The sequence below is a fragment of the Mus caroli genome, unplaced genomic scaffold, assembly GCF_978045245.1.
Source record: "Mus caroli unplaced genomic scaffold, Mus_caroli_1 scaffold_11, whole genome shotgun sequence".
Lineage (NCBI taxonomy): Eukaryota > Metazoa > Chordata > Mammalia > Rodentia > Muridae > Mus > Mus caroli.
Window position 1 is genome coordinate 122,431,357 of NW_028227266.1, and position 18,112 is coordinate 122,449,468.

The 18,112-nt window shown below is 40.3% G+C and overlaps 1 protein-coding gene and 1 non-coding gene across 3 annotated transcripts in view; one reads left to right on the top strand and one right to left on the bottom strand.

Moving 5' to 3' along the window:
* Positions 1 to 224: 224 nt before the first annotated feature.
* Positions 225 to 297, bottom strand: Trnar-acg (transfer RNA arginine (anticodon ACG)). Its single transcript has one exon. It is a non-coding gene; the product is annotated as a tRNA-Arg (tRNA).
* A 279-nt stretch (positions 298 to 576) lies between these two features.
* Sacm1l (SAC1 like phosphatidylinositide phosphatase) overlaps positions 577 to 18,112 on the top strand; it is a 63,316-nt gene continuing 45,780 nt past the window's right edge. Inside the window, exons 1-2 of one of the 2 annotated variants that reach the window (XM_029481841.2) lie at positions 577 to 732; positions 13,555 to 13,652. In XM_029481841.2, the coding sequence (XP_029337701.1) occupies positions 701 to 732; positions 13,555 to 13,652 (130 nt within the window). In that variant the 5' untranslated portion in view covers positions 577 to 700. Of the gene's footprint in view, positions 733 to 13,554; positions 13,653 to 18,112 lie in introns of those variants that run through there. The other variant, XM_085828223.1, reaches the window with a different exon arrangement.

An 18,112-nucleotide genomic window follows, 5' to 3' on the forward strand; every position in this document is an offset into this window, starting at 1 on the left:
GAGTGTTTTCGTAAGTGTACGTTTCCAGACTCCTTCGCAATTTTAAGAACAAGGGAGCTGGGAAACTTGCAAACCGTTTTAGATAACTCCGGGTTTCAAATACAGCTAAGAAGGTATTATTTTTCGCAAAGCAACATTAAAATGTAAGACATTTGACCTTGACAATCTAGCTATGATCCTTTTCAAGCAGGCCTTGCAAGGTTCAGAAAAAAGTTCGCACATGTCGAGCCAGCCAGGAGTCGAACCTAGAATCTTCTGATCCGTAGTCAGACGCGTTATCCATTGCGCCACTGGCCCAGTGCTGGGGAGGCCTTCTCCACGATAAGTGATCTCCAATTACACAGCTTCAATATGCTTCCTGCTTCTAACTTCAGTCTGGTCGGTTTGTTGAATGTCACGACTCAGCGCAAAGCTACCGGGACTCCGCCTTTCTCTGCAACGCGTTACACCAATCCCCAGAGGCGACGTCACGGCGTTCTTTGGTCTGCTCCAATCCGCGCATCGGAGGCGTGCCTCTCAGGTCCCGGCTGGCTCACTGGTTTGTCCGCCGCCGGCTCCCGTGCTCGCCCGAGAGGCGGACCCGGGAGGGGGTGGGGCCAGGCTGAGGCTCCTTGACCACCGCACCTGGGGAGCGGTCGCAGCGGAGCCGGGGTGGTATCGGGGTACACTGCAGGTGGAGCGAAGAGGAGGAAGGTGCACGATGGCGGCCGCAGCCTACGAGCATCTGAAGCTGTGAGTCCCGCGGGCTGCGGCCGCTGACAGGAAGGGCTGAGGGGCAAGTGGGCGCCTAGGCCCGGGCGTGTGCGGCCCGCACCGGCCAAGCTCGCGGGCTGGGCTTTCTCCGTCCAGCCTGGCTGCAGCGTAGGCCGGTGTCCCGCAGCCTCGCCCGCCGCTGGGCCTGGCGCGGTGAGCCGAGCCGGAGCCCGCAGCACCAGAGGCTGCAGCCAACTTTCCCTGGGTGGCCTCCGGGAGAGGCCTTTTTGACCTGGCGTGCTCTGACGTCCGCCGGCAGAGCTAACCTTTTTTCTTGGTTTCAGGCTTTCTGGGCCTGGGAGTCTCAATGATGGGTCCTTCTTAGGGCTCAGCAATAATTTAGTCAGATGTCCTAAGGGCCAGTCGAATTTACTGTGCCTATTCCAACAGACTGCGTTGACAGCTACAGTAGTCTCGCCTCTAGTTTTGGCGTAGCAATGTTTTGGCAAAGCTAGGACTTGAGATTTTGAGACCCAGCCTCTGGATGTTTAGAGGTGCAAAAAATAGACATTTATAAGCTCTTTGGCTCGTCCTGGGTTAAAGGGGATGGGGGATAATTTCTCTTGTGTTACCCTCAGCACCTACACTCCTTGTTTGTGAATAACTTCGCCCTAACCGCTTTAATAATTTACCACGGTCTGGGAATGCCTTTAGTAGCAGAAGCAAATATAACTTTCGAAAAGCCAAGTTAAAATATCCTGTTAATTAGATATAGACATCCCAGTTCGTTTGCAGGAAACAAATGTAGTTTGGGTACTCCCAGTGAATAACAGAAGGTGTAAAGTTATGAGTCTAGAATTTGGAGGGAGGCCACACTTGTCATGTTTTGCTTGTGTTCACCCTTTGTGCCTCTTCTGCTTGCTACATACAGTTCTCTTTGAAAAGCCCAGTGTCACCCTTCCTTCCACATTTCTTTTAATTAGTTTTCCTTTGTAAAGTGAATAATCACCTTATTGGTGACAGTTGAAGCAAAGTGTACTTACTGGTCTATGTTCGGCCTGAGTCACATGTCCTTTACTGGCAAATTAGGTTATTGTCCACCTGATAGTTGTTGAAGGGCTGAACATGATCTTACACTAGGTCTCAGATGTGTTTAAGCAATTTGGAGTCTTGCCTTGAAGTAGCTCGGCTTTCGGTTACAGGATATTGTTGAGTTTTCCTGCATAATAGAATAATTGAGATGGATAACTTGAGAATTAGGAAGATTATTTTTGAGCTGCCCAGGCACTGAGTTTCACCAGGCCAGACCTCAATACAGGCAGGCATCCTTCTTGATTCCTGGGCAGGTTATTCAACCTCTGTGAATAATTTTTTTTATATATAAAATTAAAAAATAAGAGTGTTCATACTTCATCCTTACCATCCTTTCCAGTCCAGACTTCACTACAGGCAGACACCATTTTATGTGTACACAGAAGAGAAGGGAATTTATCCTTTAGAAGTAGAAATGATGGTTTTGTAATGAAGTGGAAACTATGAGTCTGGGGTTATATGGACATTCATATCAGTCTTTAGGGTTTGGATGTTTCTATAAATGTGAAGATAGAACTTGATTGCAAGTGTTTCTTTAGCAGGGAGTTTGTGAGTTAGAATCTGTTTTCACCCCTCCCCCCTTTTTTTAGCCATTCTATTTAAACTTTTAAATATAACCCATGGGCAAAGAATATTCTGTTTTAGAGGTACTTGTAGGCTGAATTAGTTGCTGAACTATCTAAGAATGGTGGGACTTTTAAAAATTCCTAAAAAGAGCCATATGTGAAATTACTTTGCTGGGTGATGGTGGCGCTTGACTTTAATCTAAACCAGCACCCAAGAGGCAGAGGCAGTGGGTCTCAGGCAGCCTGGTCTTGAGTGAGTTTCAGGACAGCCATGGGTACACAGAGAAACCCTGTCTCAGAGAACGGAAAGTTACTTTATTGTAGATGTATTGGTATATAACTTCCCGAAGTGTTGAAGTGCTTGGATATTAAATGACAACTTCTTGCACCATGTCACACACTTTCTTCAGCTTATCTCTGCCTTGTTAAAATCCCACCTTTTAGACGTTCTCTGCTCACCCTCCAGTTCCCAGTTACAATTCCACTTCTACTCTACTGACTACAGGTTTGAGCCCACATTTTTTAACTACCTGAATTCTAAGTTCTTTATAATTTTGTAACTTTACTGCCTGTAAACCATGCTAGAGGTTGTGGCTCCTCTTCTAACTTCAGTCTTGGGTTTGTATTTATTTATCTTTCTGCCAGAGGGCTTTCTCTGTCTCTCCTGTCTACGTGCTGGTCACATCTGGAGTAAGGAAGAGAGGTCTCAGGTAGTTTAGTCAGAACAGACGTGGATAAACTTCTTAACGTTCCTACTAGCTTTGTGTCCTGGGCAGGATATTCAGCTTCTGTGAATAATTGTTTTATTTTGAAAATGAGCATTTATACTTTATAAGGTTTGTAGATAAAGTGTTCAGAGTATCTCGTTGATGCCTTCTCTGAGAATCTTGTTTCCCTTCATTGACTTCTTTATGGTTTTTGAAGCCAAAAAGTAAGGATTTATTGTCATACTGTTTGGGCACCAAATATCCATACAATTTACACATTCTGTTTACTCTTAGACAAGAGGACTGAAAGCTAGAATGACCAATACAGAGTACTGTTTGAACTAGAGATATAATAGTTACATATGCTTTGCTTGAATGCATCTAAAAGTGATCAATAGCTTAATGTTGACTTCTCTCTAATCCTCTTCAGTACTTACCATGAGCCTCTGATGAGCATCTACTCCATAATCTCCAGAGAAAATGAGTTTTTCAGTATAGAACTGTTCAAGAAGAACAGATTCTGGGGTAATGTGGCTGTGTTCTTTAGAAGCAGCTAGGGGTGAGGTGCCTGCATGTACATTATTGTCAGTGCTTCTGTGAAGTCATAGGTTGATTTATAGTCTGCCCTCATTGAAGAGTGTCACATGGTATCCTGGTCAGATAAGTTACACATTAAGCATAGCAGAGTCTCTGTGTTACATATACTTTTACTATATATATATATATATATATATATATATATATACATACATACATCAGCACACAAAAGCAACTCTGAGGTTGCTAGTGGCAGTTGAAACAGTCTTGTGTGGTCTGTTTATTTTGTTTTATTGTTGTTGTTTTCAGAAGTAAACTACTACCTCAATCAGTATCTAATAAACATGTTGAGAAAATAAGCCATTCCTCGTATCAGTGGGATAAACTCCTTGTACCTCTTGCTGTGTTTGGGTCCCTTGGCCTTGTGCTGCAGAGGTGAAATGTCCCTGGATCATGTCCGAGGTTTTGTCTTTTACTGTCTGAACGGTTCCATCTGCTTGACTGTACTGTGTGGGTTCAGAACTCATTTGGGCATAACAACTAAGTGTCTTTCCAGATCAGTATAATAAAGAGTGATGTGCAATTAAAAAAAAAAGGCATAGCAGAGTCAACCTTGAAACAGTTAGCCAAGGGTCCAGTGATCTTTCCATTACACTGCATTATTCAAGTGACCTTTTCTTCTCTTATCAGATTGCTTTCTCTTTACTCTGGACATCCAGGTGTAAAACTGTGTTACTCGTAAGAGAAAACAGTTGACACATGGGTTTTTCATATAGAAAACAGAATTTAGGTGGTTTTGTTGTTTTAAAAGACTACTACCCAGGGTGGCTTGGATTCATAATTCTTCTGCCCCACCATTTTCAAGTGCTAGGATTATAGATATTGGTCAACATGCCTAGCTAGCTTTTTTAAGCTACTTGCATAAGCATGAATAATGTTAGACACAATCTGAAATGGCAAAAATAGAAAAATGCATTATAGGAAAAAATGTACCACCCTTCAAAATGTCAGCCAAAACAAAATGTAAGGCAAAGACTACTTTTAGGTGTATCTAGCTTTTTGACATTGTAAAATGTCTTAATCATCTACAGAGTTCACACTTGAGAACCGTGCTGTCGAGTTGCACAAAAAGAAAAAGCACCAAACAAACAAAAAAACAAACCTATAAAAATGTGCTAGGTAAGCTTATGGTTGTGTATCAGGCTGCGTTCATAGCTTTCCCAACCACATGCAGATCACATGCTGAACATGTTTATTACATACTGAATCAGGTGGTCATTTACTTCTGAAAACTACAACGACAACAACAACAACAAAAAAGCAAACCCCTCAACCCCTCCATTTTCTGAGCTGGCGAGACGGCTCGATGCTAAAGAGCACTTGCTGCTTTTCCAGAGGACCTGAGTTCAGTTCCCATCTCCCACAGTGGGTAGCACACAACTGCCTTTATCTCCAGTTCAAGGGAGCCAAAGCTGCCTTCTGGACTCTACAGGCACAGTCATTCATTTATTCACCCATTTATTGACTCGTTCATTCTCACACACATTGTCTCTCTCTGTTTCTCTCTGTCTCTCTGTCTCTCTGTCTCTCTGTCTCTGTCTCTGTCTCTGTCTCTCTCTCTCTCGCTCACACACACACACACACACACACACACACACACACACGGCACCTTCATTCACTTACACATACACTCATATTTGAATAATAATACTAAAGCAAAAATCTTTTTAAAAGAAGTATCTATAACTTCAGGGAAAAAGAAAAAGACTGTTCCTCAGGAATTTGCCTTCCTTAAACACTATTCTGGTAGCTGCAGAGTCAGGAGAAATGTGAGGCTTTCCCAGACTGCATTGAACTTATATACAATGTGTCTTGTACAGTGCACACTCAGTGTACTCATATAGCGTTGCATGGTGGGAAGGTTTTTTTCATGAAATAAGGCACAGATGCTAGGGATTTGTGTCCAGGGAGGCATTAGTTAGGTGGAAGTTCATAATAAAGAGTCCTATTTGAGAAAGGGTCTCCTGAAGCCAGGTTCCTTTCAACTTGAGGATGACTTGAATTCTCTCCTGATCTGTCTGTCTGTCTCTTAGAGATACTAGGATTGCTGGACTGCCACACTGACTGCACAGAGGTTTTGAAGAGTTAGGATCTGAGGCAAGTGCTGGTGACACACATCTTTAATCCTAGCACTGGGGAGGCAAAGCCAGGCAGATCTCTGAGTTTGAGGCCAGCCTGGTCTACAGAGTGAGTTCCAGGACAGCCAGGGCAACACAGAGAAACCCTGTCTCGAAAAAAACCAAGCAAACAAAAACAAAGGAAGAGTTAAGATCTGATTTGGAGGAGTCTGACTGTTAGTGGGTTTTGAGGTCTATAGGAATAGATAGGATGGAAGTTTTGAAGAAGGTAGAATTGGCATGAATTAGCTTTCTATAGACACTGGCTGGTGTGGGGATTGTGTTGGGTTTCTGGTGAACCTGTGTAGTAAGGAGAGACACTCCTTGAGAGACTGAGATGACACTGCTGGAATCCAAAGGAAGGTTGAGTAAACACCTTCAGCATGTGGTATATATACTGAGGCCAGAGGGCCCTTTATATTTGAGTTCTTCCCCCTAATCAAACTTAGTAAAATATTGTCTCTCTTTCCCCAGATATAGGTTAAACATTTTAAGACCTTAATTTTTTAAAGGTTTCTGAAGAAGTATGTTGCTACAGTTTCATGATACAACAGTCATATTTCTATATAAATAGTAATTTTTCCATTCATTCACTTTACATCCCAATCACAGCCCCTCCCAGTCCCCACCCTCTACAAATAGTATCTTTTAGCTGTTAATATACTTGAAAAAATGTGCCATCTTAACTATATGTGTTCAGTTCTTGCAAAACTACAGCTCTGTGCTCCTTAAATGACTCTCTGTTCCTCCATTCCTTCCCACCCTGGCAACCACCATTCTTGTATTCCTGTGGATTTAACTTGTCATTCCAGGTGCCTCATTTAAGTGAGCTCACTATTTTTCCTTTTGTGACTAGTTTGTTTCAGTCCTATAAAGCTTCAAAGTTCAACCATCTTGTAGCATGTGTCAGAATTTTGGTTTTTTGAAGACTGACTAGCACACCATTCATGGTGGATAGTTTCATATTGCACTGCAGTATAAAGCACATTCTGTGGGGACATTCTGTGAAATGCATCTTTAGACAAGTTTCATCATACTGTGAACGTCAGAATGTGCTTCTGCCAGACCAGATGGCATAGCCTATCACACACTAACCATAGGGTATCTGCTATTGTACAATAATCCATAGCTGACCAGAATGTTATATAGTGTGCACATGTGGCACATGCTTTGTAGTCCTAACCCTTGGGAGGAGAAAACAAGAGTAGAAGGAGTTCAAGGATAGCTTCAGTTATTTATCCATCATGAGACTCTCAAAACACCAACACCAAATGAATTAAACAAAAATGTTATGCAGTATGTGACTGCCATGTACCACATTTTATCCAGTGATGGATGGGCATTTAGGTTGGTTCCATATTTTTGGCTATTACGATTGAAGCTGTTTTAAATGTGGGTATAGCAAATCATCTTCTTTAGCTTCTTCCTTCCTTCCTTCCTTTTTTTTTTTTTTTTTTTTTTAAGATAGGTTGTCTCTGTGTAGCCCTGGCTGTCCTGGAACTTACAGTATAGACCAGGCTGGTCTCAAACTCTGAGATCCTCTTGCCTCTGCTTCCCAAGTGCTAGGATTAAAAGTATGTCTCACTACTGCCTGACTTCTTTTAGTTATTTTTAACACATATACAAAAGTAGACTTGCTGCCCAGCTTGGTGGCCATGCCTTTAACCCAAAACTGGTGAGGCAGAGGCAATTATGAATTAGAGACAAGCTTGGTCTACATAGCAAGTTCCAAGAAGCCAGAGCTCCATAGTGAGACCCTGTTTCAAAAATAAAATAAAATAAAACAAAATGTCAGGGGATTGCTAGGTCATGTGACAACTCTAATTTTAGATTTTTGAAAGACTGACATTGGCTGGACCATTTTACTGTCCCACTAGGAAAGCACCAAGATTCTAATTTTGTGACATCTTTGCCAACACTTTTTTTCTGTTTTTCTCTTCTTGGCAATAACCATTTTAATGAGTGAGAAATTGGCTGGTAGTAATACACATAAAGTAGGTTAATTCTGCACATTTTTCTTTAAACCATGCAGCAGAAAGTGCAACTTTGTGTACTTCAGGGACAGCAGTTTGGGCAGTAACATAACACTGCCTACCCTTATTGTGATTTGTCAGGATTTTGAAAGGTCAGCTGTGGCCTGAAATAGAATGTGTATGTTGCACAGGATGTAAAGTTATATTTTCAGATACTAGAAAATCACAATGGAAGAAAATGATAATGATCTTGATGCTTACAGTGTGAAACCACTTTTCTTTAAATTTAGCAAGATCAATAAAAGTATTTTTTTGTAATTTGGAATTTTTTTCATCAATTTTTGATGATGAAAAATTTGACATTGCAATGTTTCTATGAGTTTTTTTTGTTTTGGTTTGGTTTTTTTGTTTCGTTTTTTAAATTATTGCAAAAAAAGTCTCTAAGTTAATTGTTACAGTCTTGTGTTGGGTCACATAGTAACTAGCTATCTTGAGATACATGTGTGCCACAGATCTGATAGATTCTTTATCTTGTTTTCCATGAAGCCTAATCATTTTTGTGTATTTGCCAGTTGAGAGTGCAGAGTAACCTGATGATAGGAACCTTAATTTGAGGAAAAAATCCTGGCAGAACTTGGCTCTAGTCATACTTTTTTAAAAATTAAGTTTCTCATTTAAAAACAAAATTTCACATTAGAGATGATACTAAGGGAGGAGATAGGGAGAGAAAGGGAAGGGAAGGGAAGAAAGAAGAAAGATGAAAAAAAAAAAAGAGTAGACTTGTTTGAGATGTGAAGCCCACTGTTTAGCTTTGTCCTGAATGACCTAGAAGTCTTATCTTAAATCACAGTTTGATTTCTGAGTATATTAAATAAACATTGTTATATTACTAGTAAGATTTTTTAGGCTAGGATAAAAGAAAACATTTAAAATGGTTTACTCTGCCATAAGCCAATAAAAACATCCAGTAAAGACCTCATAAAAGAAAATAATGCAGATGTTTGCTGACTAAACATTCGCTGCCACCCTCCCCCACAAAAGGATTCAACTTTTACCTTTCTTCTCCTATGAGAAAAACCAAGCCAGATAGATTCAGGCCAGTGCCTTTGTCTGCAGAGTGGCTATAGGTGAAGACTTAAAATAAAACATCAGTAAAAATTACATCGCAGTTAGTTAGTTAGTTTTGACTATAAGTACTTGATTTTTAAAAAATCTCATCAGCAGCCGGGCGTGGTGGCGCACGCCTTTAATCCCAGCACTCGGGAGGCAGAGGCAGGCGGATTTCTGAGTTCGAGGCCAGCCTGGTCTACAAAGTGAGTTCCAGAACAGCTAGGGCTATACAGAGAAACCCTGTCTCGAAAAACCAAAAAAAAAAAAAAAAAAAAAAAAAAAAAAAAATCTCATCAGCTTTTGAAATGAAGTCTAGGGAACATAAAAACTTACAGGACAAACTTTACTACATAAGGCAACTATATCTCAGATCAGGGTTAAGTCCAGTTAATGAGTAGTAGGAAATGAACAGCAGGAAGGAAGACAGCAAAGCAAATGACACTGCTTCTGTGACTCGTAGGATTCTAAGTCATGGTCCCTGCCTGTAGAAACGCCAGTTAGCTGACATCATTGTTTGTAGGCCAAGCCTAGGTAGCATTTTTAATTAAGCAAACTTTTATTGATACATTTCACCTGATTAAAGTCCAACACCAATAAGCAAATATGGCCCTAATACTTCCCAACCTCTCAAACAGTAGACTAGACCACTGTTTATCTTGAGACTCCCTTCCTCTTGCACAGTAGAGTGGACCATTTGTCAATTTTTGCATCTAGGCTTTCTTCCATACAAATTGGTGCAAGTTTTCAATACTCAATTTTTTTTTTTTAAGGCAGGGCCTCACTGTGTAGCCTGGCTCGTGTGGAACTCACTATGTAGATCAGGCTGCCCTCAAACTCATAGAGATCCTCCTGCCTATGCCTTTTGAGTGCTGGGATTAAGGGCATGTGCCACCATACCAGGCCCAACCTTACTTGATTTAAACCAGGTAGATTTTGTGTTCACAACCCTAAACATGTGTTTTGTTTATAAATAAGAAATAAGAGAGAATATTTTTGGTGATATTATCATAGTAGTTGCAGGGCAGTATCTATCGTTTGATCTCTGAGATTACATATTGAATAATCATTGTTGTATTACTAATGACAGGAAAATGCCACTGGAGACTTGGGGAGCCTAATGTTGCTAACAATACGAGGCAGCACGGTAGTGTGGTGTTTCTTATTTATCTCACCAAGTGAGCCCAAGAAGGAGCATTTTTGCCAACCACAGCAGACCTTTCTATAAATGGTCTCTGTTCACATCTGTTCTGCCACTGTTTATTTTGCATGGATCACAACAGTAGCTCTCTGCTCGTAATTAAAAAAGTGTCTCTCCCCACCACCTCCACTCTGAATGGAAGTAATACATGAAAAGTCCCCTGCAAGTTGCTTGAAACCAATTTGGCAGGGACTACTACTTTGGTAGCCAGAGCAAGCAGTTGTGGGCCTAATGTAGCTTCCCTAAAATGTCCAGGGAGTTTTCAAAATGGTCAGTGCTGCTATAAGGGTTTTTCTGATGGCTGATTAACTGGCATAGCAGTTTTTTGTTTGTTTTGCTGTTGTTGTTGTTGTTGGTTGGTTGGTTTGGTTTTTAATTCTTTGTTCTCAAGACAGCCAGAGCAGCAAGTGAGAGTCACTGCAACTGGCAATTAGAAAGTCGGATTCCCTCCCTTCCCCAGCATCTTTGCTTGTTTACAGAAGATGTGCTTAGGGAAGAAACAAAAACTTAACGGTTTTATCATTAACAGTGAGTAAAAGAGATTGTGCTTTAGCAATGGTTAGCATATCTGTAGTGTCCCAGGGAGAGGTACCCTAACCCTCATTTGGCTACTTGTGGGCACATTCTGGCCAAGGCTTAAGGTGAATGTTAATTGAGTTCTGTAGGAAAAACTTTTATATTGTGTTGTTCTATTGCTGCTTTACCAAATTATTATAAACTTCGAGATTTAAAGCAATACAAATATCCTGGTTAGTTAGTTTGCTTTTTGTCAACTTACACAAGCTGGAGTCACTGGGGAGGTGGAAATTCAGTTGAGAAAATACTTCCACCAGAATGTTTTGTTAAGTAAGTCTGTGGGGCATTTTCTTGATTAATTATTGATGTGGGATACCCAGCCCACTGTGGTCAGTGCCACCTCTGGGCAGCTGGTTCAGAGTAGAGTAAGAAAGCAGGCTGAGCAAGCCAAAAAGCAGCTTTCCTCCATAGCACATGTTTGAGTTTCTACCTTCAGCCCCTCCTGCCGTGGCTTCCTCTGGTGATGGACTGTAACTTATAAACCAGATAAGTCTTTTCTTCCTTAGGTTGCTTTTGGTCATCTTGCTTTGTCCCAGTAATAGAAAGCAAACAGCATATATTATCTAACAGCTAAGATATCAGCAGGCCTGTGTTTAGGAGGCTGACGGAAGAATTAATTTCCAGGCTCATTCACATTGTTGACCAAGTCTGGTTACTTGTGGTAGAGAAGCCAGTGTCCCATTTCTTTAGGCTGTCAGCCTGAGATCAGTCTTAGTTTTAACAGTGCCTCTCTTGTGCTTGTATCCTAACTCTTGTACCTTAGGGGGCATCAGTTGCTGGTTAAACCTTTCTCAGGATGGGACTCTCTTTCCCCTCTGCCACTTTCCGACTGGTTTTTGTCTTCTGCTTTTAGAGCTGGCATGATCATACTGGCTCTACTCCTACCACCTGAGACTTATTTCCTCCTTTTAAGGGTAATTAAGTCGTCTTAATTCCATCTTTAGGACAGTGCCTACATAATAGGGAATAAGAATGTTAGGGGAACTTAGAATTCTGTTCACCATAGTTACTTTACAACTACCCCCCTCCCCATAAGACTGTTATTTATTACATTTTGTCTGTGGTTTAATTGTTTATAAGCTTTTAGTTGTAAAGATGACTGCCTCCCCCCCACCCCCCCACCCCGCAACAGCAGAGTATAATCTACATCTGCCTTTTAAAAACTGATTCTGTGCTACATTGTTAGAACTAGAGGCCCTTTATTTTTCCTATATTCATAGTTTTATAAATATCAGATTTAAAACAATATTTTTATTTTATGTGCATTGGTATTTTACCCGAATACATGTCTGTGTGAAAGTATAAGATTTCTTGGAACTGGAGTTACAGCTGTAAGCTGCCATGTGGAAGCTGGGAATTGAACCTGGGTTCTTTGGAAGAGCAGCTTTCTTATAGAATCAATGGGCTTGGTCCCTCCCCCATCAGTCACTAATTAAGAAAATGCCTTACAGCCAGATCTTATGGAGGCATTTTCTCAACTCAAGTTCCTTCCTTTTAGATAACTCTAGATTATGTCAAGTTGAATAAAACTAGCCAGCACAGATGCCATTGATCAGTTTTTATAAGTTTTGATTTCCCTTGTAAATAAAGCTCGTAAGCCTGCTTTGATTGGACTGACTGGATGGCTGCTTGCTAGTACTGGGCTGGACTAAATAATTCATTGTTGGTTTTCTTCATAGTAAAGCAGCATAGGCAATGAGCCACATCTTCTCCCTGTGCTTGTTAAAGTCTGGTGAGAAGAGCTTCTTTGTTAATTGATGTGAACCTAACCAGTACCCCGGAGCTCTTGACTCTAGCTGCATATGTATCCATATGTATCACTGGAAAGAGAGGCCCATTGGACACATAAACTTTATATGCCCCAGTACAGGGGAACGACAGGGCCAAAAAAATGGGAATGGGTGGGTACGGAAGTAGGGGGGAGGGTATGGGGGACTTTTGGTATAGCATTGGAAATGTAATTGAGGAAAATACGTAATAAAAAAATATTAAAAATTTTTTAAAAATTGTGGAGTGTCTAGGACACTCAGAGTGAGAGACAAGATAGTCAGTGATAGCACTGGCCACACATGAAAGTATTTCACATGGCTTTTTCAAGTTCTAAGTTTGCTTATGCCTCAGAGAATGCAGTAAGATGTTCGTTCCACAGCACATGTGTTTAAAAGCTTGAAAGACTTCTGGCATGGATGGACTCTAAATGATGAGGTTTTTTTCAAAACGCCATTGTTGTTTAGAGAGAACACTTTTTTCAAAAAACTTTATAAAGAAGTCTGTTTTTCAGGTTTACTCAAAATTTCTCTTGTGTTATATATTTTATTACCTGTCTTTGACTCCCATGCTGATGTAATGCTTAGCACATAATTTTTAAATGGACATTACTCAGTATATGTTACACTGGAATATAGCTTATATATACATAAAATACTTTCTGCAGATGGGGCCTCAAGTTAAGGGAGGTCTGGTAAGTCAGTAGTAAAAATTAGTGGGGGCTTTTGGCTGTGTGTGTGTGTGTGTGTGTGTGTGTGTGTGGAACACTTGAATTCTGCCTGCATGGCAGCAGCCTCACTTCTCCAGTTAAGGGCTGCTTCATCTGCACTGTTTCCCACCTTTTTACTTCCTGTTCGTTAGTTCTTCTTATTTTCTGAATTAGTCCTTAATTATGATGAATTGTTTGGCAGGGCCTTGTGCAGACAAGGCAAGTACTTGTCTGCTGAACTATATCCCTAACCCTAACCCTTTATATAGCATCGATTTACCCTGTAATAAGCTTATTAACATCCTAATTACTGTGTGAATTCATAAAGCTAATGAACTTAGTAATACCATCTATTTAGCAGTAGGAAATTATGCTGCACTAAAACCCTACTGTAATATTTTTTTGTCTTGATTTTATTTGACTTATTTATGCCTGCCAATTTTTTTTAGGCATATTACACCTGAAAAGTTTTACGTGGAGGCTTGTGATGATGGAGCAGATGATGTACTCATCATTGACCGAGTGTCCACAGAGGTCACCCTTGCAGGTATGTCTAGCCAGTTCCAGAGCATCCCAGGAAGATGCAGGTATGTCTAGCCAGTTCCAGAGCATCCCAGGAAGATTCAGTACTGAGATCGCAGTGATTAAGACTGTCAGTGGGACATCATTATGAAGCTCTTTGAGTGTCTTATTAGAAAGCTTAGTTCTTGCTGCCTTAATTAATTTTAGGGGGAGGTGTTTTTTGAGAAAGGATTTTGCTATATAGTCCAGGCTGTCCTAGAATTCATTATGTAGCTTAGGCTGACCCAGAACACTGGATCCTCCTGGATCTACCTCCCATGTGCTAAGATTATAGGTGCATGTTACCATGTCTAGGTCAGAATTATTCCTGTTTATCTGTATTATGATAGGTTTGATTTCAGTATATAAACTCATTTCTAGAGCTAACACTTGAATGAGCGTGAAGATGTTTTTGCTTTAAGTATCAGAAGCTTTCACAGCTGCTTTTGGTTTTGTTTTCAAAATTTCATAACTAAAAGTTGTAAATATTACAAGCAATGTTTATTTTTTAATCTAATTTCATTTTTTGCTTCTCTTGGGTGTGAAAAATATTTTTGCTCAGTTGTGTTTATGGAGCAATCTGAGTTCTGAAGAAATTAATATTAGTTTTGATGACAATGTGCCAAGTAATAGCATATTAGAATCTCTTATTTCATTTATTAAACACCAAGTAATAGAATATTAGAATTTCATATTTCATTGGTTTAGTACCAGGATACTCACATTAGAATGTTATTTTTTTATTTTTATTTTTTTAGTTTTTTTGAGACAGGGTTTCTCTGTATAGCCCTGGCTGTCCTGGAACTCACTCTGTAGACCAGGCTGGCCTCGAACTCAGAAATCCACTTGCCTCTGCCTCCCAAATTCTGGGATTAAAAAGGCATGTGCCACCAGGCTCGGCTAGAATGTTATATTTTATTGATTTAACATTTCCAGTTCACTTCCAGGCAGTTATATGTTTCTTTGTTTTTAAAGATTTATTTATTTATATGAGTGCACTGTAGCTATCTTCAGACATGAGAAGAGGGCATCAGACCCCATTACAGATGGTTATAAGCCACCACGTGGTTGCTGGGAATTGAACGTAGGACCTCTGGAAGAGCAGTCAGTGCTCTTTACCACTAAGCCACCTCTTCAGCTCTATTTCTTATTTTTAAGAAAATCTTTGAAGGTGTACTTTTCTTTGTTTGTTGTTGTTTGAGACAGGGTTTTTCTGTATAGACTTGGCTGTTTTGGAACTTGCTTTATAGACTAGGCTAGCCTTGAACTCACAAAGACTCTCCTCTGTCTCCCGAGTGCTAGAATTAAAGGTGTGCACCACCACAGCCTGACTGAGCTCTACTCTTTTAATCCTAGCACTTGTGAGGCAAGGCAAGCTGATCTTTGTGCATTCAAGGTCATCCTGGTCTATATAATAAATTCAAGGCCAGCCAGGATTATCTATTGAGACTTATTCTGAATAATGACATGGAGACCTTTATTAATAAGCTTCTAGCACTGTAACTGAGCAGAATCTGAGCCATTTTAGCTCAACAGTGTTGGCCTGGTTACTTACCAGGCACGCGGGCCATTACCTTTCATCTTAGTCCTGGCCTGGCATCTCCTCCTTCCATGTCCTGATGGTGACTCTCAGGGTCCCATGTCACCATTTGAGACCCTTTCACTTCTCTGGGCATTGAAGTCTTGCCTTATCTTCTCATGCCTCGCTATTGGGTGTTCAGCCCTTTATTTAACCAATCAAAAGGTGATGGAGACCATTGATTACAAAATGCTAAGGCAGGAGATGCTTAACAATTCCAAAATCTGGCCTGTAATCAGATCTCTGCCAATTCAGAAATCAGCATTTGAATAATATAAGGATAATCTTCACACAGTGTACAAAAACATTACTCCAACAGAGGCTCTATCTCAAAAGATTTGAATAGCCAGAGTATGTATTTAGTAATAATATTTCAGTAGGTAAAGTAAAATGTAAAGATATTTCCAGTAGATTAATAGGTATAAGAGAAATATAAATAAACTTACTATATGTATGGGTAACTGGTTATTTCTATAAACACCTTAGTTTTTCTTTGACAAAGGCCATCAGAGTTCTGTTTTAGGTTGATAATTAACATGTTCTGTCTCTTGATCAATCGTTTCTCTTCTAGGTAGCTGATTAATTTTTACTCTTATTAATATACTTCCAGAGATATATTATACCACTCAACACTATTACTACTTTACTCACTGGTGATATGAGCTACTGCTTTGTAAGTGTTTTAGTAAGGTATATTCTCAGTTATTTTTGGACTAGCAATGACTTTACTTGTAGGTAGAGATTGAAGCTCCATTTTGGTAGACTGAAGTGTTATGGTCAAGACAGACTTGAAGTAAGGTGATAGTACCAACAGTCCTTGATAGAGTGAAATAACTTTGATGCAAAGTCAGTAATGGTGAGGGGCTGTGTCTCTTCCAGTTTCTCTTTACCAATAGCAATGTAGTCTGTGGCCATAGAAAATTGATTATTTTTCTTCCATGAAAAACTAGCACATATCCTGAGAATTGTTACAGTTTCATTGTTATTTTGCTGTGGCCAAGAAATCCTACTATTCTACCAGTAGTACATTTGAGTTTGCCAAATAATCTCAGTATATTCAGAACAAAATATTCTCATGAGCTGTTTATTGCTCAGGAACTCTTCTTTTTTTCCCCCATCTTTTTCTTCATTTATAGATACAATCTTGCTATGTAACCTAGGCTATCCTTGAACTTGATGTATAACTCATTCCTAGTTTTCCTACTGGTTATTATAGAATATTATTGTTAAATCAGATGAATTATTGAGCACAAACATAAATGGATCTTGACCATTTTTAGTATTTTACTTAGAATTAGTTATTTAAAATAAGAGAATTACTACTATCACTGACTTTAAGAACCAGGACTTGTGTTTACAGTAGTGAGATTCGGGTTGATAATAAGTTGAAAGAAAACTGGAAAAAAAAAAGCAGCTTAATAAAGTTTTTCAGCAACATAGCTTCGAGAACTTTGTGTTAGAGAGAGTGACTGCTTTCTTTTACTGTCCCTCAGAGTTCTGTTCTCACATGAGTGTGTGAGAGATGAATAGTGGTATTTGAATTTGAATCACCCAAAATAAGCTTGTTTGATTGGAATTCTTCCACCTGACGTTGGGGCATTATTTTCTAAACAAAATTACTATAAAATATGTTCTGTGAAACGTATTGGCTGAAAGTTGAACAATTCTGAAATGCATTCTCTAAGATACAATTTTATTGAAAGAATTCAAGGTAGTAGTTGGCTTTTTGCCTGCCTGTGCGCAGCGCACTGCTGTTAGACACGGGAGGAGGAAGCTCTGGCTTCCTTTCTTCACTTGACTCTCCTTCTATGTGAAGATGAGACTCTTGTCTCAAATCCTTACTTCTACTTACTCTCCTTTTTATTTGATATTTTCTTTATTTACATTTCAAATGTTTTCCCCCTCCTAGTTTCCCCTCAGAAACTCCCTCTCCCCTCCCCTTCCCCCTGTTCACCAACCCACCCACTCCTGCTTTCTGGCCCTGGCATTCCCCTGTACTGGGGCATAGAACCTTCACAGGACCAAGGGCCTCTCCTCCCATTGATGACCGACTAGGCCATCCTCTACTACATATGCAGCTAGAGCCATGAGTCCCACCATGTGTTTTCCTTGGTTGGTGATTTAGTTCCAGGGAGTTCTGGGGGTACTGGTTAGTTCATATTGTTGTTCCTCCTAGGGGGCTGCAAACCCCTTCAGCTCCTTGGATACTTTCTCTAGCTCCTTCATTGGGGACCCTGTACTCTGTCCAATGGATGGCTGTGAGCATCCACTTCTATATTTGTCAGGCACTGGCAGAGCCTCTCAGGAGACATCTATATCAGGCTGCACTCACTGATAAGTGGATATTAGCCCAGAAGCTCAGAATACCCAAGATACAATTCACAAAACACATGAAACTCATGAAGGAAGACCAAAGTGTGGATAATTCGGTCCTTCTTATAGAAGGGGGAACAAAATACCCATGGGAGGAGTTACAGAGACAAAGTGTGAAGCAGAGACTGAAGGCATGACTATCCAGAGACTGCCCCACCTGGGGATCCATCCCATATATAACCACCAAACCCAGACACTATTGTGGATACCAAGAAGAGCTTGCTGCCAGGAGCCTGATATCGCTGTCTCCTGAGAGGCTTGACCAGTGCTGACAAATACAGAAGTGGATGCTCACAGCCATCCATTGGATGGAGCACTTCTACTTCTCTTATTAAAGGGATTGATAGTGCTCAGTCTCTGGCAATATTAGAAATTACCGACAGCTTATTTGATGAAACTCAAGTATGTTGTTTTTGATACCATCTTCTTATACTATCACACAGACTTCTTTATTTTATGTTCTGCAAAAAATGGAGGTCTGATAGTAATGAAAA